This window comes from Plectropomus leopardus, chromosome 22, assembly GCF_026936395.1.
Source record: "Plectropomus leopardus strain MGB_pleo_1.0 chromosome 22, ASM2693639v1, whole genome shotgun sequence".
Classification (NCBI taxonomy): domain Eukaryota; kingdom Metazoa; phylum Chordata; class Actinopteri; order Perciformes; family Serranidae; genus Plectropomus; species Plectropomus leopardus.
The window spans coordinates 16,004,170-16,025,722 of NC_142197.1; the positions used below are offsets into that span (position 1 = coordinate 16,004,170).

Sequence of the window (21,553 nt, forward strand, 5' to 3'; positions counted from 1 at the left end):
TCCTCAAAGTCACATATGTTTTATGTTTTTATGAAATACTAATATCATATAGACCAATCTTAGTTCATGTGATCTTTTTTTTTCATTTCTGTGTCTGAAGCTCTTTATACAATATAAACATTAAAAAAGAGAAAACACAAACCTTTTCCCAGTTTCTCTGTCTCAATCTCACACAGGAGGTGGTTTAAGAAAGCCGTCACAGCGGGAACAACACTGGCTGGAGCAATGGGCCTGAAAATTTTTTTTAAAAAGTGGATACAACATATGAGTATAATGAACAGAATACATCAGTCAGACCTGTCAGCAATGCTCACAGTGTATGCTTCTGCTGTAATATCTGACTATTTTTCTCCGACTTTCCACATCAAACCATAATAAATCTTAATAATTCCTGTTTTGTTAACATTCAATGTTTTTTAATGAGGCGACTGCTTTCAGGTTACAGTTGATGTTGAAAAAAACACTTTAAACCAACAACTAATGCCATGACTATATCACCAAAGTTAGAGAACACGTTTTGCAAACTTTTTTTTTTTAACAGTTTCCGAATCCATTTTTGCATTCCCAAAGAAAATATCAACTTCCCAGACTCTTCCTGTCTAAGAAACATCTTTCAAAGACAGTGTGTGTTGTCTGTGTGTTACCTGAGGTGTGGCAGGAGCACCAGGGCGGACCAAGGCAGTGACAGGTTGGTGACGGACTGGTTCTGCTCCTCAGGAAACTGGATCAGCGACAGCACCAGCTCTGGCACCGCAGGCTGCTCTGATGTTTCACTGCCGGACTCCTTTTTGCTAAACACTCTGCTCGAGGAGAAAATACACACTGATTACCCGAAAATAATACAGTCGTTTTAAACAATCCGAGAAGATTCAGGATTCAGGAAGTTATCCAGCATTTTTGAATAAAAAATAAAATATCTGATGTATACTGTGGTGTCTCACCCTGTGGTCTGTCCGGTGAAGAGCAGCGGGTAGGTTTCAAAGGCCATGGAGCCATCTGTTGGGGGCGGGGCTTTAGCGAGGATGAGACTGACCAGCACATCCAGGCCACAGTTACGAGACAAGGCGTCTCCGCAGCCAAACAACCCAGTGGTGAAGCGCAACAAGCTGGGAAGGAAGAGCTGGAGGAGAGAGAAGGAGACAGAGTTAGTATCGAGGAGAAAAATCCTGGATTGATGAGTATAGAGACAAATCACCTGTTCAAACTCCTTCATGGTGAACATCTCCTTGGTGAACTCCAGGATCAGATCTTCTCCCGTCGTGCTGCCGAACACCTTAAAAAACAGAGTCAGACGTAAACACACAAAGCATTCTTTCCCTCACGCAAAAATACTCTCAAAACTCTCAAACGCACTGTTCAGCACAAATACACACCTTCTGAACCGTCTCCTGGATGAGAGCTTTGGGCAGAGTGATGTTCTCCCCGAGGAGCAGAGAAGAGGTGATCTGGAGGAGCAGACGGGAACAAGAAGCCGACAGAGAGGAGCTCTGAATCAGCCGCAAAACCGTCTGTAGGCAAGAGAAAATGAGACGACAACGTACGATTAAAGACGCCGTTTTGACTTCAGGAGGACTAACAATATGTCTGTTGTGCTGTACGTTACAAGATCACATATATTAGTGTCCTCGTCTGACCTGACAGACGGCCTCCGGCTTGGTGACCTTAGCTCCGTCCTTGTGGGACACCAAGGTGTGGAGAATGAACAGCAGCCTCTCCAGCTGCTCTGTGGCTTGTTCCGCGTCTTCTCCTTTTGCCTCCATGATGCCGAGGACCTCCATCACACTGACCTGCACACGCAGACACATCAGCGTCACACCAGGAAGTGAGTGAATGCTTTGACTTAAAGTTTCAAGCTTTAAATCTTGAATTCCCAGCAGACGCGCCGCATCGTGGGTTTCAGAAGATACTTAATGAGGATTCAAGTGTTTTAAAAGGACTAAAACTCAGCCAGAAATCTTTAAATCATGTCATTCATTACTGAACTCTTAATAGTTTTAATTTTTTCTGCAGACCACAGCGCAAAATAAATGAAATGAAATAACAACAATGAACTCAATTAACTAATTATCTCTGAAGCCTGCTTTTTAAATAACCTTGCCTTTCCCAAAATTGTCCCCAACAGTCAATATGTATGCAAAAATAACAAAAAGTTGATTTTTTATTCATCTGGTATTGTGCCTTATTTTATGGATCTTAACGTATCATGTATTGTATTAATCATGTATTGTATTAATCTGCTCTCATTCAAAATGAGATCAATTTCTCTATGAATGTCAGTTTTTTTGTTTTGTTTTGTTTTTAACATGTTTCTGGGATACTTGTCTCCTGCCGGCAGGAGGAGTGAGGAGTCAGCAGTCTACGATGTTACAAAACAGTCAGTAAAACAGGTTTTTCAAAAATTGTTTGTTAATGATGGCAACCACGAGAGGTACTTGAGCAACCAGCCTTAAATGCGTGGACAAAATATAAGCCTTGGTCCAGAAGTTTGCTTGATTCGCCGCAGACAGAAAGATACACACACTCACACACACATACGACCAAACTGATGACGTCCTCCAGTCTAAAGCCTGCTGAAGATAATAAACAGAGTAAAACAAGTCAGACATCTCGCCCACCTGTACGGACTCCCACAAAATAAGGAAGTGTTCTCTGTCAACGTGACTGGCTGCAGCCTGGGCCATGTGATCCAGAGCGTCCCTGACAGTGTCCCACGGCAGAGAGACACCTGGGCTGGATGAGGGTCCGAGCTTACGCAAAGCTACAGGGAGAGCCTACGAGAAAACGAACATTCAGGATAGCTTATTTTACAGCTGCGTTCAGTCCTTAATTCAATGACATTTACCCTTTGCAAAAAATTTTTTTTGCATTAAGCGTTTTTTTTTTAACTCCACATAATCTGCAACACTTCCAGTTTGTGTTAGACCACCTTAAAATGAAAACATTGTCCATCACAAAGCGGGGATTCGGTGCACAGCGTCACCTATTACTTGAAAAAAAGAAAACTCACATTTGCAGCGCAGGAGTGGAACATGTGTCGGACTCCTTTGCACATTTCAAACAGCAGCTGACCTGCTCCCTCCGCCTTGTCGGGGTGCTGCTGCAGATCTGAGAAAACATGATTCAGCAGACTGTCCAGATCTGGAACCTGCGCGACACAATGAGACACCATTGAAAACAAAAATGATGACACTGAATTAGTCGGTAACACCAAAAACTTGCTATAAAGTCTGTAATTCAACTTTAAGGCATAAGAAAGATTCGTGTTTAACTCCTGCTCACATGCAAATATCTCACCTTTCTCATGAGGAAAGAGAAACTCTCTGCTGCAAACTTGCGGATGTGCTCTTTCTTGTGCTCCAACAGTGCGCTGTATATACTGTGGAGTGAAAACAGGTTTTAATATCTCCATCCAACGAGTAATGTGCACCCTTTAACACATCGACTTTATATCAGTGCTCCAACAGCTTAAGGTGAAGTACATTTATGACTTTTTTTAATGCCACTCGGAATTAAGTTTAATTTTTTAATAACCAAAATTGAAGACCAGCAATTTTATTTTGCCCAAATGTTTCTAGTAACATGAAACATGACATTTTATTGTAAGAAATAAGTTAGATTATCTACATCAATTGCTGAAAAAAAAAAGACCAACCCTTTTTTTCCAAGAGTGGCACACATGAAAGATAATAAACATTTGTATATTATCATAAATGTATCTGTTTTTTTAAATTTTTCATCAGAGGTTAGAATTATCTTTATCATTTCTGGATGGTTTTCTTGACAATGTCGCGTTTCTCACTCTGCATGTGAGATTCCACTGCTAGAAATTGCATAAAGACGAGATTAAGAAGAGGAAATTTATTAAATTATTTTGCATAAAAGTAGAAATTAGCAATTATTTTGAGATTTCACAATGTAATGTCAAAAAAAAAAATCTACTTCCCATATCTGAGCTTCTTTAAAGACTTCTGAAAGAATAATTAAAGTCAATATAATGGCACTTAAATTTTTAGATTAATAACTAATAATTAATTCAGTGACTTTTTGAGGATTTGCAGGAACCGTGCAACAGGGAAAACAGATTGACCTGTAAAGCATCCGCAGACTCCATCTTTATTCTCTCACCTGTAGATGTTGGTCATGTCCTTCACCATGAGCCTCCACAGGTACTTGTAGAGGTAGGAGAGACAGGTGAAAGCCCACTCCAGCAGCTCTGTGTCTTTGGTGTCCAGCAGAGAGGTGATCAGGACGAAGAAGTCGGGGAAGTGTGGGTAGAAGTCGGTCTGCAGGTCTCTGGCCAGCTGCACCACCAGACTGGAGGAAGACAGAAAGGAGAGATACGGCTTGTAGATCACCTTGTAGCTCAACATTTTTTATGTGCTGCGGTTAAAATAAGATTACTTACTCCAGCAGCGGCTGGTAGGCCAGACTGTTTTTGACAGCCAAGTGCGTTTTCAGACTCTCTACGATCGATTTCTGATGGAAAACCAGCATGTTGAATGACTGGCTCTGATTGGAAACCTCTTTCAAAAATGTGGCTGTGGAAGGAAGACATTTATTTTACATTAGCTACAAACACACAATCTTTCCTCCTTGATAAAAGTGATATTATGGCAATTTTTAAAATATTAATGTGTACATACTAAAATGCTCTGTCAAGTTGAGGTCTCTCCATTTTGTCAGTCCTTCACAAAAATAGGTTTCTACTTCCTGGGGACAGAGCAAAAAAGTCACTCAGGTGCAAAACCATATTAGAGACTGTTTGTTATTTATTAGAGGGGGAGGGGTTGTGCAGAATGGGGGAGGCGCTTCAAATATTTCTAATACTTTATTTCTAGCAGTTTTATGCAGAAAGAAAACAACAGGACAAATCATATTTAAATCAAGTAGACGAGGACAATACTTAGAAAGGAAAGATGGTAAATAAATAACAGTTAGAATAATAATCATAATAACGTTATTTGAATAACACATTTTATACAGGAAATGCAGCCCAACATGTTTTACAACAAATGAATTACATGCACCAAGTGCTTCACATGAAAAGACACAGAAGACATAACAAAAACTAAATGTAAAAATAAGATCTGAACAGAATGCATACAATGCATCTTGGATAAAACCCACTGATAATAATAATAATATTATTAAAATAAACCCATCACACCCCCTCCCTCAAACAAAAAAAGAAAGAAAGAAGGAAAATAAAAAAGAAACGTGACATTAGGGCAACATGATCTGTACATCACAGCTCTTTGAGACAGGTGCACAGGTATGTGACACCTATTGGTCTTTTATTATTTTTTTAAGAACAGGGGAGGGAGTTATGTGTCTATATTTGGCTTAGGAGAAGGACCTTCCATATGTAATTGTTGTTTTTGTTTTTATGTTGGATACCCTCCATGCACCAACCGGATTTAAAGGCATGTTTTCTTTAAAAATCTTTTTTTTTTGGAAATATGGTTATTTTTTTTCCCGCAGTCGCTCAGAGAAAACCATCTGTAGTTTCAAAGAGGGTCATGATATAAAAACAAAGTCACACTGCAGCTAACCCCCTACTCTTATAAAATAAACAAACAAATACAGGTACAGTACCCTAACACTGAGAAGCACAATGTATAAATGAACCTATGAACCATTTCGTTGCCAAATTTACTGACTGTACAAACCTCTGCATAAGATCCAGTCCGGTCAATACGGTGGATGACATCAATGTTAACATTGGCAAGTCTTTCTGCGAAAGTGAGAAACTGCAGAAACACATAAGATATGTTATAATCTCTCGATGTAACAGGATAATAACAGGTCAACAAGAAGAGGGACACACATTTATTAGTCCCCTGGGGGAAATCTGAGTGAAACTTTAAGTGTACTCTTCGACAAACTTTTGCTCGACAGTTGTTTGTAGCTCCTGCGTCTCTGCTAGCATCATGCTGCAGAAAGTTTGGACTCACCCTGTAGGTGTTCTCAGATTTGTGATACGAAGACTTGGATTTAATCTTCATTTTTGGCGCGCTGCTTAATACGTTATAAACTGTATTCCAACGGTCGTCTTGCGATTTGAATTTTTCATGAAAAATACAATTTGTTTCTTCGCTTGGCTAAAACTGTTTACACACACGCCGATTCCAGGGAGCCGCCATTTTGAGAAATGCATTGTGGGAAAAAATTACCCGCGTGGTCTGCGGAAAAGAAGCGAAGAGGCAAGAGCGAAATCCTACCTTCACTTCCGCCTTCGTCTGAGGTTCCCGCCTCCGCACTTCCTGTTTCGTTTACTTTTTTTTTAAAGTTAAAATTTTGTAACCGCGAACCATGTAAAAGCATGGAGCCAAGAACTATGTTTGAATAAGGTATGTTAATATCATCAGCCACGTATCGCTATGACCCTTGTAATAAATTTAGTTTATTTATTAGTTATGTCCAATTGCAAGATAATGTTCGTTTATATCCTACAATGTTATGTTTACATTTTTGAAAACACTTGGCTTGTTTAATTTGGAAAAACTTGCAACAGACTTAAAACATCAATTATTTTGTTACCATATAACACCTACAGTATATCTCCTCTGGGCTTTAAGAGTGGAACCGTTTAGCAGTATCTCCAAGGTGAGTTAATTGCAGTTTAGGCTACTGCAAAATATAAAAGTGTTCAATTTCAGCCATCAGTGGTTATTTAATGATGATTTAAGGATGATTACATGTTCACCAATAATTTGACATAATGAAACCAATCATACATTATTATTATTAAAAGACAAACTGCTAGCGCAGGTGCTACACACCCCCTTACAAATTTGTCCAGTTTGATCCAAGGTCTTCCAATGCAATTTTTTATTGCCACATAGCATGTTGTTTTTAAATATAATCCATTTACTTAAGAATAAAAAAAATAATATTTGTTCCAGTTTTCTTAAGTAACGAGATTATTATCTAAATTTTGAAAGAAGTTTTCACGAAAAATGTTCTGCTATTATTTTTCTGATTTAACGCGATACAAATCATGTAATCTCTGCTCTTGTTTTTCTGAATTAACAAAATAAAAAATCTCATTAATCCACAAAACAAGGGCTGGGGTTTGGGATTGAGCATTGGGTTTCTTACATTTTTTTCTCATTACCTTTTTTCATTTATTAGTAACCCTTACACAGAATCACATACACATTCACACCTGTTAGGTGGTGTTTGACATGACTCAGCACCTATGAAGCCAAAACGTCATCTGTGGTATTCTTTTCCCATCATACATCCTGGGACAGGAACTACTGGAACAGAAGCTCACCACAGTGGAACAAAAATGTGTTGTGGTCCTAATTATGCAACACAGAAATGGAAAAAATGTGAAATATTGACATAAGTTTCTATCTTGCTGATTACTGCATGTCCCAGGTCAGTTTGACCGAGCAAAATGATCAGTGGGATCAAAACTGAATACCACACATATGCTAAAACACCCATGTAGAGAAGACAAATTGTACAATATCATTCTGATAGGCAGCAGCTATTCAACACAAAAGGGCTTCTGCTCCCAGAAAATCTCACAACTTTTCAAACCTTTTCCTACATCCTCCAAATGTTAATAAAACCACAGTTTACTCAAGTGCTGCCTCCCTTCCCTTCCAACTTTGCTAAATTGTTTAAATTTCAGAGGTCTGTTTTGCACTTAATCAGAAGAAGTGAATAGCACGTACAGTACTGGAAGAATTGTGAACAATAGTTTAAAAAAAACCCAAATGCACAGATTAGAAACGATTTCCGTGCAAAGAAAGAGTATCAGCAAATAAGCTAAAATGTGGACAATGAAAAACATTTGCAGGGATGTGAGAATCTTGTTTGTTTCTGCTGTTTCTAGATTTTATTTCAATACTTTTATCTTAACTCATATCGTCTTGAGTCACTCTACTTGAATAAATTTTAAAGAGTCACTTCCTCTTTCTAGTCACTTTTACAGTCACAAAAAAGAGTTTCATAAAATATTTAAACTGTGGTCACAGAGTGGGAGCTGATATCACAAATATAGTTTGTATAGTTTGTGTTTGTAGGCCATGGGCAAACAACTTATAAAATTGGACTTAGACAATAAATCAGAAAAATATGTTTCATCACATACTGTGATCCATCCAGACATGTTGCAATACAAAATGTATGGATGTTTCCTTTCGGGAAATTATGAAATGTATTGATAAAGTCAGTGGGTCTCATTCATTAAATGTGAGCAGAACGAATTTGAGTGTAAAGTGTTTGCAGAAGGAAATGTACGTGTATTCTGTCATTCATCATTATGTTAATAGCCCTGCCTTTGACCACTCGTACTGCTTGTGTAGATAAGGAATGCACATAAATATTGCTTGTCAACTTAGAAATTACAAGTTCAGTTCACAGGGTATAGTGATCTGTTATGTTCACAATATGCAGATAAAACACACAAGTTAAACATGACAGAAGAGAAGAAATATCGACATATCAACATATTTAGCTAAATTAGTTGTCAATTAGAAGATTGAGTAAAAAAAAACAGTGATGGCTGTCTGAATGTTTAGCAACTTGTGAGATCATCACAAAGCCTAAAATACTGAGCCTGTGCACGACAAAGCCCAAACCCCACCTGAATGAAACCCAGTGAGTCTATGGACGTGTTTTAACTATGTTGTGAGGACATCTGTTTACATGGTCACATTGTGGAGACTCACCTCCCTTTTGAGGACAAAAAAAAGTCTCCCTTACAGAAATATTACATTTTAGGGTGAAGACTTGGATTAAGGTTAGGGTAGGGTTAGGCGAGGAGTGGTTGTGGTTAGGATTGTGTCTGTGCGTGTGTTTGTGTGTGTGTTTTCCTGACCTGATGATAGCTTTATCCTGTGGTCAGGTGAGCAATTCATTCTCTTCGCCTGTTGACTCCACATGTGCCTGCCTGGAATGCGCGCACACACACACACACACACACACACACACACACACACACACACACACACACACACACACACACACACACATAAAAGGTTTCGGTCTGTGGTCCTGCCCTCTGCTCAGTGTTCAGTGTCGAGCGAGTATGTGGTGTATCAGGTCCTCCATTTATCCATTTGTTTTTCCACTCTGAGTTCAAAACCGATGGAACAGTTTGATTAAGTATTTGAAAAGTTTTATTTCTAGTTTTGGTTTGACTTCTGCCAAAATGTCAGGGGACTCTCTGGTCACTGGCTCCTTTGTGGTGACTGACTATGTGGTGTTTGCGCTCATGCTCCTGGTGTCTGCTGCCGTCGGAGTCTACTTCGCCTGGGCAGACAGGGGCCAGCGGAGCTCGGGGGACTTCCTAATGGGGGGTCGAAGACTGACAGCTCTGCCTGTCTCCCTGTCCCTGACCGCCAGCTTCATGTCAGCCATCACAGTGCTGTCCAACCCAGCCGAGGTAAGGTTATTCCCAAGGGACAAACTGAAACACACTTTTTTGGTGGGACTGAAATACATCACATTTCCAGTGCAGTGTCCCTGATTTTTCTATAATCTGAGACATAATGCTGGAGACAAAGACACATGCATAGGCCTTACTTGAACTTGCATCCTTATGTTCATATATGCAGTGTTATTTTAGTATTTGTGCTAAATGTTCTAAATTTTGGTTGTGTCATAAAGGGGCAGGACAGGGGCTACATGTTTCTGACATCTTATTTTATTCTGTAAACCTTTTTTATCTGCGAAGCACTTTGTTCTTTAGTTTGAAAGGTGCTATATAAATAAAGGTTATTATTATTATTATTATTATTAAACATTTAAACTGTTATGAGGCGTATTTGTCATACCAATGCTACTATAAAGGGAACTAATAGATTAATAATCCCATAGAACACAGAAACAATGTCATTGAAAACATTACTAACTAATATTATTATTAACTATAGGTGTACCGCTACGGAGCCAGTATTGGATTTTATGGTCTCTCCTATTTAATGACGATGCTGGTCACATCTGAAATCTTTCTTCCAGTCTTTTACAGGCTGGCCATCACCAGCACATATGAGGTGAGTGTGGTTTGCTTTTTAGATGAGCCTTCATGTGGCTGTTATTCACTAACACTGAAGAGCACATCTTTGTTGAAGTCTGAGGTTGATATGGCTCTGCTCCAATAACTATGTTGAAATGGAGTTAGGTGAGGTGACATGGGTTTGGGAAGGATAGTTTTAGAGCTCTCTTGTTTTATACATTATATTGAAATTTCTTATCCGTGCAGAGTGAGTCTGCTTGTAACAACGTGGTTCTACATCAGCAGAAGTGTGTTGTGCAGAGCTGCAGGCTACTGGATTCAAGTTTAAAGCAATACTTAACCCCCAAATGATCATTTATATATCAATTACTTATTCCATGTTGTGTTGAAATCCAGAAAAAAAACTTTCTTCCTCAAGTGTCCACAGTGAACAAAGATTCCAAAACTTGAGAAAAGTCTTGACTAATTGAAGTAAATGGGGTCCACATTTAACAAAAGCAAAAAGATACCAAAAACAGCCATTTACAAAGTCTCACACGAATCATGCAAAATAATCCAAGTCTCATTTATCCAGATGTCTGTTCAATACTTCCCTAACTCATGCATTTTTTGATAAAATTGTAATGCTTAACACTACTTGTCCATCTGTGAGACTGTTTATGCGGAAATGTTCAATAATGGAATTTAAGGTAATTTAGAAGCAGTCCAGGAGTAGACATAAAGTTAGTTGGAGCAAATTAGGCCAGTGGTCTATTTGTGATAAAAGATAACTATAACTTTTTGAATTCTCATGTCAAAAATGTGCAATTTTTTTCTCTGTTAAGTACCTGGAGCTGCGTTTCAGCAGAGCAACCCGTCTGCTGGGAACTGTGCTCTTCATCACTCAGACAGTGAGTAAGAAGCCAGACAGCAGAATACATCATGACAGACCTTTGACCTTTGACTTTCAAACAGCAAATCTGACACCAGAGGGTCATTTGTGTCTGTAATATTTCTCTCACAGATCCTCTACACTGGAATTGTCATTTATGCCCCAGCTCTTGCTTTAAATCAAGGTATGTTAGTTTTTAGTCCAAAGTGGTCAGATTCATGAAACATTCCTGCATAAGGGCTCTTGAAACTGCTCGGTTTTGCTCAGCTGACTTTGACTGAAACCCTCCCTCCCTTTGCAGTAACTGGGATGAATCTGTGGGGTGCAGTCATTTCCACAGGTGTTGTCTGCACCTTCTACTGCACAATGGTATGTGACTAAATCTGTTCGAATGAGTCATGCTGAAAAAAAAATAAAAAAGTAAGAAATGTCTTTTTTTTATGGCAAGTGTTGGCATCACTGAGATGTTATTCTTCAAATTGAACACACACCTGTTTGTTGTCTACATTGTTACAGGGGGGTCTGAAGGCGGTGGTGTGGACAGATGTGTTTCAGGTAGAGAAAACCAACATAACAAGTGGCTGGTGTGGTACCACTGTTATTATTTCTTCAGTTTTGACTAAATCAGGGATTGTTGCATCAGAACCCGACCGATACTGGATTTTTCTGTCGTAACGATATTGGAGAGTAAAAAAAGTCATAAATTGATATATCGGCCAATGTTATATATATACATATATATATATCTATATATATATATATACATATATATATATCTATATATATATATACACATATATATGCAATTATGTGATGCAATTATCCCTCAGATGTGGTTAGCAACTGCATGTGAAATAGACAACGTAATAAAGGCAGGATATTTTATAGTTTGACAATAAACTTTTATCGTCAAAAATGAAATCAGTGCACTGAAACAGTAAACTTCATTGGGATTTTTCTCGTTAAAAATAGACTTTACATATCATGCATATCGGACCACATATCTGTGATGGGCCAATATCAGCCGATAATATCAGCTGAGCGACATATCGGTCAGGCTCTAATGTGCATGTGACATTCTTTTTTTGTGCTTGCTAGTGACAATGCTGTTTGGTAGCAGCTGAAGGACACCACAGCAAGAAACTGATCAAATTTCTTTCAAAACACAGAGTCTTTGGCTCATGTTTTGAATTTGCATTATGCTTAATGTGTTATCCATGTGCAATATTTTAAGTGCAATAAATTGGTGGAATTGAGGCCATTGTCGGGACAAAAATCAGCAAGCTAAATTATCAAACTTTTCCCCTCCAGCTTGGTGTCATGCTTGCAGGCTTCCTGTCTGTCATCATCAGGTCTGTGGTCGTACAGGGTGGAGTCCTCCCCATCATTTCAGATTCACAACAAGGAGGGAGAGTCAACTTTTGGGAGTGAGTACGTGCCAAAATATTCAGTTGAATGGCTCTGTTTAACAGAGGGAGGAGATGAACTCTCAGAGGGAAAGGTACAGGAATCGCAAACCATTTTCACAGAACTACTGCAAGAGGGAAAGTTAAAGTACTTTCAACAGTACAGTACTGTTCTATCAGCTATACGCTGTTGTGTTCATGGTGCTGAAACTTTAAAACCCCTTTGTTCTGTCCGTCTCTCTCCATGGTGCTGAAATGTTTAGTCCCAAACTGTGTCCTAAATCAGAGTCTGTATCCTGGGAAGTCTGCATTTGCACTTGGTGCATGTAATTTCTTTGTTGTAAAACATGATGGACTGCATTTCTTGTACGAAAGGTGCTATGAAAATAAAGTGTATTATTATTATTATTATTATTATTATTATTATAACTATTAGCTTTTTATTTAAGTTTTCACTGAAATTCAAAATGCCTTCTTTTTCTGTTCTACTAGCTTTGACACAAACCCACTAAGGAGACACACTTTTTGGACCATAACCATTGGGGGGACATTTGTCTGGGTTAGTATCTATGGGATCAACCAGGCCCAGGTTCAGAGATACATCTCCTGCAAGAGCATCACTCATGCAAGACTGTGAGTCCTGTTTAATTGGTAGAGACATGATATCAGCTATAAATCTTGGCAACATTGGCTACTTTGTTTGTTTGTTGCCAAATTTTTCATATTTCTGTGGAAACAATTAATGAAAAACTTAAGGTACCCCTGATTAGTGCACTGTGGTGGAGATAAAGAAAGTTTTCACATGTTTCTGTGCACATGCTTTGCTACTCTGTGTGTATTCATTTCTTTCTTTTTTCAGATCTCTGTACATCAATCTGTTGGGTCTGTGGGCCATCTTGCTGTGCTCAGTGTTTGCAGGAATGTGCCTCTTCTCGGTCTATAAGAACTGTGACCCGTGGACCGCTGGACTGGTTTCAGCTCCTGATCAGGTGCACAGTGTGTGTGCTCAAGTGTCGGAAGAGGCCGTATCTGGATGAGAGTTTACAGCTATGGTTAACTGTGATAATGCTCATTTTCACTGGTGTAAACTTTTGAGCCAAGTTTAAGTTTGTGGCAATGAAGTATGCATGTGTGTAAGTGTGAATGCTTGTATATACTGTGGGACTCTAACTCTCCTGATCACATGTGAAACCACTCTCATCCTTCCTCTGCAGTTGATGCCATATTTGGTGATGGACATCTTGGGACACTATCCTGGCCTGCCTGGACTGTTTGTTGCGGCTGCATATAGTGGATCTCTCAGGTTTATACAGGACATACATGCTTTAATTTTTTAATTTACAACGAAACATGGTAGTAACATGCAACTGTGTGTGATTGTCTCAACCCCAGCACAGTGTCCTCCGGCATCAATGCACTGGCTGCAGTGACAGTAGAGGACCTGATCAAACCATACACTAACATGTCTGAGAAACACCTGTCCTGGATATCTAAAGGACTAAGTAAGTGGATTGTCCTCATGTACAGTATTTCATCTAAATAAATAGTCTGTTGAATGCTAGGAGGTACAAATCCCTAATGTTGTTTGCAGGTCTTGTATACGGGGTTTTATGCATTGGAATGGCTGGACTGGCTTCACTAATGGGAGGGATATTACAGGTAGAGTGAATAATCTTTTGCAGGACTCTGCCTGCGGTTTATGATTTATTATCAAAATGAAAACTGCAACTTCACTGTGTTTGATACACGTTTCTTTATACAGGCAGCTATCAGTATATTTGGGATCATCGGAGGTCCATTACTTGGCCTGTTTACACTGGGAATCCTCTGTCCATTTGCCAACTCCAAAGTAAGCCTGACCTACTTTAAATTTAGTTTTGTTGTTGTTTTTGTTGTTGTGATTCCGTGAACAAATGCTAATCTTTTTTTTTAAAAAAAGGACATTAATCCAGTATTGTAAATTGTAATTTTTTAGATTATCAGCACAATTCCCAAAATTATACGACAGCACTTTCTCATTTAACGCTCTTTTAAAATGTCTGCATACCATTTATACCGGTTTCCCCAAAAGGGAAATTTTCAGCATTTTCAGAGATTAAAATGTCTCCTAGGGAGCTCTGTCAGGTCTTGTGTCAGGGTTGGTTGTGTCTCTCTGGGTGGGCATCGGAGCCCAGATATACCCTCCCCCTCCTGAGATGACCCGACCTCTATCACTGACCACTGAGGGCTGCAACTTCACCACCACAGAGAGCCTCAACTGGACCTCCACTGCTCTGCCAACACAGCCAGCCTCCATCAACACAGCCCCAGCACATGACATTAATGCCAAGTAAGTGTGTAGTTTAGTTTCCTAATTAGCACTGTTCTTCTGTCTATATGTCTATACGATTTCACTTCTAATGCACTATTTTCTGATCATGTATGTTTTTCCCCACCTGCAGGCCTCTGCTGGCAGATAACTGGTACTCTCTGTCCTACCTTTACTTCAGTCCTATCGGTACTATCATAGCTATTAGCGTCGGACTGTTAGTCAGTCTGTTTACAGGTACATAACATATATTTTTGCATAATTTCCTTTTTTGTGCTTATCATTGTTTTGAAAATCATATTTCGCTGTCCTGTTTTGTGAGCGTCAAGTTTTTTTTTTTATGTGCTCTTTTGTGTTCTTAATATACATTTCAGGAGGTTGGAAGCCAAAGGTGGAATCGAGGCTTACATTAATGAAAGAAGACACGTCTCTTTATCACTTGTTTAAGTTTTTCAAGGACAGAGTGAGTGCTGCCACAGTGAAACAATATCAAATGCTGTAGACTCATATTGGCTGCTGACTTTCTGCTTTGTGCTCCTTTTTGAGGTCATGAGACAAACGGGAAAACTTGACCTGACGAGGGACAGAGAGAGGGACATCGGCAGCACCAATCCTGCTTTCTGTGATGTTGAGCTGGACTTAACAAAAAGCAGCATACCTACTTGAAATTAAACTAATGTTTGTTATAAATTTCTGGTCTAATACAAGAAAAGTCAATGAAGTTGTGTTACAGTGAAAAGGTCTGTGTGGAGTTTGCATGTTTTCCCTGTTTACTTCGATTGTCCAAAGACATGCAGGTCAGGTTCATTTAGATGGTCCATATGTACAAATGTGAACATATGACTCTGTCTATGTAAGTTAGCCGTGATATGAGCTGACAACATGTCCACCTCACACTGCAAATCATAAATATAATTTATATGTGAATGGACAGAATAATTTTTGTTTTTCTTAATATTATAGGACATTCAAGAGATATGAACATGTGTTTACAAATGCATGCCAGGAGGACATGTGTGAACCCTGAGCAGAGCCGGTCTTGAAAAATCAGCACTACATTAACTCCCCTGATAAAATATTCATTCTGGCATTTTAAAACTTCAATTGTTTGGAGAAAAAGAACATGATACAATGGAGAATGTGAACATTAAATGTTATTAATTCTAGTGTTGGATTTTTTTTTTAAAATTTTAAATGACTAATTATACTGTTACATTCTAGAAAATCAATAGCTGATGCATGTGTTATTATGGATTATGAAAAATGACTCAATAGATAAATGTATAAATTAATACATGAATAAATACATAAGTAAATCAAAGAATAGTTACTGAAGTAAATAAATAATGAATGCTAAAATTAAGTGTTATAAACAGGACAGAAATAAATATCTAAAATTTATTTCTACATTTTTGTTCACTTACATTTATTTATTTATGTATTTCCGTTTCTGTATGTTAATGATGTAGAAGGTCCTAACCCCAGAGTAAAGCTTTTATTTATTTCTGTTTTTATTAATTTATTACTTTATTCTGTTATATTTTTTACACTTTTATTGATTATTATTATTTTTATACATTTACTTATGTATTAATTTGTCTGTATTTATTTAGACATTCATTAATTTTCATGTTTATTAATACATTTACATTTATGGATTCATTCATTTACATATTCATATAGCTCTGTACTTATCTACACATTCATTTTTTATCCTCCACATGTGTGGTCAGAAAACAAGTCAACGACACACACAGACTTACACATTTAGGAGTTGAATGGTTACAAAGCTGTCTTATTGCTCTTCATTGTTAAGTGAAAATAACGTAAAAGGGACTCATTTATTTTAAGTTTTGGTCTGACTTCTAACAGAATGTCAGGGGACCGTCTGTTCGCTGTGTCCTCTGTGGTAGCAGGTAGTACGGGTGGTGTTTGCTCTCATGCTGCTGGTGTCTGCCTGCACTGTGGTTTACTATGCCTGGCTGAACTGGGGCCATGAAGGCTCCACGGACTTCCTAACAGGCGACCACAGTCTGACAGCTCTGCCTGTCTCACTATCTCTGACCACTGTACTGATGCCCACCCAACCATTTTCAGGTTACAGCAGATAGGCTTCATGCTGGATTCCAAAAAATAATCTCCTCCTGACAGCTCATTTTGTGTCAGATGCAGCCCACTGAATGCTGTTTTCTTTAAGTAAGTCAAGTAGTTTTAATTTTAGCCAAAACAGTTACTCATTACTTGTTGACTTAAAACATCCCTGTCAGTGTACTGTCTCTCCTTTGACAACAGTGGTCACATCTGAGGTCCTACTCTCTTAAAAGGCTGGCTATCACATCACTTATTTATGAATGGGGCTTTGTTCCACAATTACTGCATGGCATTATGGTGTAGTGGCTGATTCTACAATGTTTTGCAGTATGAGTTTGTTCTACATATTCACAAAGCCATAAAATCTGAACATTTCAACAGATCTAGCTGGTTGTTTTCTGAAATTTGTTTTTCTTGTCTAAATTAAGAGAAATATTGAGGCTGGAGTGTATAAAATGTGATTTGTGGAGGAAATAAAACATGATTTGGCTGAACTGATTAAAAATATATTTGATTTTAAATTTCTGTGATGCATTATTGTTTTTTAAGCAGTAAGTTGGGGTGAACTAGGGTGGCCCAGTAGCAGAGGTAGATAACTGAGAGACATGGGCAATGAAGAATGGGGGGGATAATAAATATGCAGCGTCAAATACTTTTTAAAAAGTTAGAGACTGAACAATACTCCTTGGGGGACCCTGACAAGGAAATTAGTTTATCATTTAAACCAACTTTGGATTTTTTCATGGAGTGATATTTTAAGTTATTGTTCATGAGTAAGACCAGTAATTTCTGACTTAAAATAAAAAAATATCAAAATACATATTAGTCAGGTTGAATACAATAACTTCTTGGGATCTGATTCAAAAATATCTTTCTGTTTTAAATTGAACTTAACTCTGATGTACAATAACAACCTAAAAGCCTTTTATATTGTATTGTTGTGTGTGTTTATGTCTCTGTTGATTATCTGGAGCCTAGCAATCCGTCTGCTGGACACTGTCTTTGTCCAAACAGTGACTAAGACACCAGTAAAAACATAATGACAGGGCTTTGACCTCTGTGGATAAAACCACAAATCTGACACTTTTTTCCAGTTATTTCCGTATTATTTCTGTCTCTTTGCCACAAATCCTCATGCTGGAATAATCATTTAGACACCAGTCTTAGCTTTAAACAGGTGTCACTCAAGTAAACATCAATACAAAAAGGGACTTTAAGCTACCTGGTTTTGCTCAAAGACTGTTTCCGATTACTAGTGTTTGAGGTTTGGATCCCTGGATTTGAATGGAAATACATTACAATACCTGTTTGTGGTCTGTAATATTACAGGGTGGTCTGAAGGCTGGTGGACTGAGGTGTTCCAGGTAAGCTTCTGGATGGAAGAAAAATAAACATGCTGTGGTTGCTGCAGTAATATCAGTGCTACAAAGAAAGATTTATGAAATCTGTATCACTGAAATTAATGAAATTTACCCATTCAGTATTAAATTGTGTAATACACTGCGGCTTAAGGCCACCACAGCAAGGAATGTATCACAACTGATGGGAAAAAGGATAAAGATTACAGCTTTGGGCTGCAAAACTTTATTTAAATTGTCATCTTGATGCCAGCTTGCACAATATACATTCTGCGAAAGACTGCAATATTGCATTTAGGGACAATTTCTAAATAATTGAAAGAAAGTATTAGCAGAAAATTTTGAAATGTAACTGCATTTTTTTATTGGTGCTTTTTGTTTTCATTGTTTTTTTGTAAAAGAGCCATCTTATTATGAAACCAAATGGACCAAATACTGGTTGGATTTCACTTGTAATATTTGACATGTGGAGGTGAAATACAGGTAGTGTGAACCTGGAAAAAAACAAATAAAGATGCGAAACAGATATATAAGATTATTGTGATGTCACTACAGCATTGTGAATCATTTCTATCCATCGTTTAATATTACACAAATATATCCCATTACAATCAATAGCTACCTCATCACAACTGTATTCTTGAACCATTTGGAGAACATATATATATATATGTATATATATATATACATAGTCTCATTTAGAAAGTAACACTCTAAATGTTTTCACACCAAAGTAGATGGTTTTTATCTCCACCTAAATATTTTCTTTAAGGACAGATTCCTGCAAAGGACTATAACTGTGAGTTATTAGCTGGAAAACACAAGGGAACCACAACATAATGAAGCCTTTCCTAATCCAAATTCAGAGTAGATAAAAAATAGGACAGAAAATAAACATTTTACACATTTTTACAAGGTTTTATCTAGGCTCTCTCTCTCAAAAAAAGCTTAAAATGTGAAAAATCTGTAAACAAGACTTGGGATTTGAAGACCTCTCCTTCTCACTAAGAAATTAAGGCTAGTTTTAACATTTGAGTAGACGCATATGAAATAAGTAGTTTCGGGTCCCCCTTCAGGAAGTTTTGAGCATGAAGCACTTTTTGTCTTGCCTGCTAGAGATTTTCTCTGCACCAATTTGTGCCTTTTCTGTTTCAAATTTTGCTGGGCATATATTTTGTTTCATCAAAATGAAAGTCTTATGCTACATACATTGTTTTTACTTGGGTGGGGGATATAAATATTGAGGGGTACCTGTCTCCCATGTTACCCCCCTGAAATCTACACTGATTTCAGGGGAAATCAAGAAATGACAGTAGAGGAGTTAAATTGTTGAAGAATGCTGCTGTGATTTTAGATTTATTATGGTAGCACTGCTTTAAAATACTGGTTGTTTTCTTTCTAATAGTGCATTGATACATAGTCATGTACATTCACTCTTCAAGAAATCTGACCATGTGTTTACAAAAATATACACTGAAATAGGAAATACATTTCAAAAAATGATTCAGTCAGTCTGACACCTTGGCTCTCACAGTTAAGAACTGTTCTGGACGAAAAACTGAGATATAAATATGCAGTATATACAGTGTTTGTGATTTCAAACATCAAAATAAAGCATAAATACAAAGAACATTCTGTAACAGCTCCATTGTCTTCATTTTCTGGCACTTTCTAAAGATGGATTTTAATTTTCTTTGTGAGGCAAGTTGATTTTTTTTTTTAATAAGGGCAACTTTTTCTGCAGTCATGTGTACTGCATCTTAATAATAGAAGTGTGTATGTGAAAATACCAGACTGTAGCATTACATGATGAATTCTTAACACATTTTGTGTACTTTCCTCACAGCTTGCATTATAATTCAAGGCTGTCTGTGTTTGTGATTATTTTTCTGGGTCGTAATACCTTTTCTTCATGGCTCGATATTTCCTGAGGAAATAGAGAGCCTCCAGTTCCTTAATGACAAAGTCACCACGGTCCACCAGCTTTTGGATCTTTTCAGGGTCTGTCACGTCTTTATTCTTCATGAAAGCTGACTTCAGGCGCTCTCTGAAGTAAGCTGATCCCTGGGGGTACTCACGGCCAAGATACAGCAGCTGTGGGAGAAAGATTCAGATTCAGACTTAATCGTTCTCTATGAAGGTTATTTGTTTTCACAGCGTATACAAATAAACCCTCAGATAACTCAACAGAATGTAAACGGGCAAGAAAATCACAATGAACACAGCAAAAGTCTGTCACAATGTGCCCAGGCTATTTAAAACCAAAATGGCTGAGGGCAAAAACTCCTCCCAAAGCAGGTTTTCTTAGAAAACAGAAAACCTGACAGCCAGAGGGGAGGAAGGTGAAGCAGGGGGTGAAGGTGAAGGTTTAGGGGGTGCAGAAGTTGTGTGTGGTAAGTGCTCTGCAAGTGGTGGCACAATGTCAAAAAGGGCTGGCAGGTTAGGGGAAGGGAGGCCAATTGTTTTAGAAGAAATTCTTGCTTTCATTGGTGAGGGTGAACATGGTGACATAGCAGGCAGTGCAGTGCAGGAGGACTGGTTTAATGATGCTGTATTCCTGAAAATGTATAACGCAAAAAAAATTGAATAACATTTGCACTTGATTTAAAATTTAATCCAATAGTGTAATAACCTGATCAATAATGTTATAAAATGTCCCGATTTTTACCAAAATGTTATATCACTCAGGTGTTAGTTTGTGTTTTTTTGTAAAACTCTCCAACATTTCATGGAAATATGTGCCTATAACAAGATAGGGGAGGATGACTCTTATTTATTTATTTTTTAATCTTCATCACTCAAAAGGAAACTGTATCTAGTAAATAACAAATGATGATATACTTTGTTATGTTATATTTATGTGCTGATATATGTATGTTACTGCTTTTTTGTGTTTTGTTTTTATTAGTTATTAGTTATTTTGAAGTGTTGTGTTTTTTTTTTCTTTCATTATATGATATTTGACTAATACAAAAACTTAAATGACACAAAAACTCTCCGCTGGTTGGCCATTGATGGTGGAGTAGAGTATGTTTAAATTTGTGTCAGTCACTTACTGTTTTGTAAAGCTTGATAACCTGACCCCTTAAAGGGTTGGCCATGTCAAAACGAGATGGTCTTTCACACTTCTGAAAAGACAAAAGCAATAGAGAAAAATGCCTGTTAGCTGAAATGACAATGACAGCAGTGATATGAGCATTTTTTGGGTAAGTGAAGGATAACAGAAGCCAGTAAAACACTATGACAAACCAAAGTCATAAAGATAAGAGTTGTGACATCTATCTACCTGGCTAGCTCCAGCTGAGCAGCTAGCGTGTTAGTTAGCATTTACACAAACGAGCGCTGCATTTATCACGTGCCTCACGGATAAACATATTAAACAGTGCATTCATATTTACACGAGTAGTTTTGTTGGGTTAATTTAATCCAGCGGTTGCGATAATAAAGAGAAGTCTCCTTTTCTTTGTCCTTCCTGCTCAGCTTGTACACGCTGCCGTAGGTCGTTTCGTTGTGTCGCAAATGTAAACAGATAATTGCGCATGC

General features: G+C 37.9%; 3 protein-coding genes across 6 annotated transcripts in view; 1 reads left to right on the plus strand and 2 right to left on the minus strand.

Annotated features, from left to right (window-relative positions):
- utp20 (UTP20 small subunit processome component) overlaps positions 1–18,027 on the minus strand; it is a 52,403-nt gene extending 34,376 nt beyond the window's left edge. For 2 of the 3 annotated variants that reach the window (XR_015775564.1, XM_042511203.2), the window contains exons 1-14: positions 5,955–6,158; positions 5,670–5,750; positions 4,644–4,710; positions 4,406–4,538; positions 4,126–4,314; positions 3,295–3,376; positions 3,008–3,145; positions 2,616–2,771; positions 1,635–1,787; positions 1,374–1,508; positions 1,196–1,273; positions 942–1,120; positions 645–800; positions 143–231 (exon numbers count right to left, since the gene is read on the minus strand). Coding sequence is in view for 2 of the 3 variants with exons in the window: in XM_042511203.2 (XP_042367137.2) it covers positions 143–231; positions 645–800; positions 942–1,120; positions 1,196–1,273; positions 1,374–1,508; positions 1,635–1,787; positions 2,616–2,771; positions 3,008–3,145; positions 3,295–3,376; positions 4,126–4,314; positions 4,406–4,538; positions 4,644–4,710; positions 5,670–5,750; positions 5,955–6,005 (1,687 nt within the window). In the remaining variant the exon portion in view is untranslated. Of the gene's footprint in view, positions 1–142; positions 232–644; positions 801–941; positions 1,121–1,195; positions 1,274–1,373; positions 1,509–1,634; positions 1,788–2,615; positions 2,772–3,007; positions 3,146–3,294; positions 3,377–4,125; positions 4,315–4,405; positions 4,539–4,643; positions 4,711–5,669; positions 5,751–5,954; positions 6,159–7,168; positions 7,308–8,836; positions 8,909–17,956 lie in introns of those variants that run through there. The other variant, XM_088072924.1, reaches the window with a different exon arrangement.
- On the plus strand, positions 8,937–15,642 carry slc5a8 (solute carrier family 5 member 8). The gene is made up of 17 exons (XM_042511116.2): positions 8,937–9,403; positions 9,894–10,013; positions 10,801–10,866; positions 10,980–11,031; positions 11,149–11,216; positions 11,364–11,402; positions 12,159–12,274; positions 12,746–12,886; positions 13,113–13,242; positions 13,468–13,556; positions 13,646–13,755; positions 13,845–13,912; positions 14,016–14,102; positions 14,365–14,582; positions 14,695–14,798; positions 14,936–15,024; positions 15,108–15,642. The coding sequence occupies exons 1-17, from the start codon at positions 9,170–9,172 to the stop codon at positions 15,225–15,227; spliced, it is 1,851 nt and encodes a 616-aa protein (XP_042367050.1). The 5' UTR covers positions 8,937–9,169; the 3' UTR covers positions 15,228–15,642.
- A 547-nt stretch (positions 18,028–18,574) lies between the features above and the next one.
- lyrm5a (LYR motif containing 5a) lies at positions 18,575–21,544 on the minus strand. 2 transcript variants are annotated; one of them, XM_042511117.2, is made up of 3 exons: positions 21,409–21,544; positions 21,067–21,138; positions 18,575–20,104 (listed from the first exon to the last, which is right to left on the minus strand). In XM_042511117.2, the coding sequence occupies exons 2-3, from the start codon at positions 21,109–21,111 to the stop codon at positions 19,892–19,894; spliced, it is 258 nt and encodes an 85-aa protein (XP_042367051.1). In that variant the 5' UTR covers positions 21,112–21,138; positions 21,409–21,544; the 3' UTR covers positions 18,575–19,891. The 2 variants fall into 2 exon arrangements, with proteins under 2 accessions (XP_042367051.1, XP_042367052.1); XM_042511118.2 differs by having other exon boundaries at positions 21,297–21,517.
- Positions 21,545–21,553: the final 9 nt, after the last annotated feature.

Bases quoted from the DNA above. Each gene is read 5' to 3' on its own strand.
- lyrm5a (XM_042511117.2), bottom strand. From the start codon at position 21,111: ATGGCCAACCCTTTAAGGGGTCAGGTTATCAAGCTTTACAAAACA. The intron at 20,105-21,066 runs GTAAGTGACTGA...TTTCTCCCACAG, and splicing joins TTATCAAGCTTTACAAAACA to CTGCTGTATCTTGGCCGTGA.
- slc5a8 (XM_042511116.2), top strand. From the start codon at position 9,170: ATGTCAGGGGACTCTCTGGTCACTGGCTCCTTTGTGGTGACTGACTAT. The intron at 10,867-10,979 runs GTGAGTAAGAAG...TTTCTCTCACAG, and splicing joins TGCTCTTCATCACTCAGACA to ATCCTCTACACTGGAATTGT. The intron at 14,799-14,935 runs GTACATAACATA...TATACATTTCAG, and splicing joins GTTAGTCAGTCTGTTTACAG to GAGGTTGGAAGCCAAAGGTG.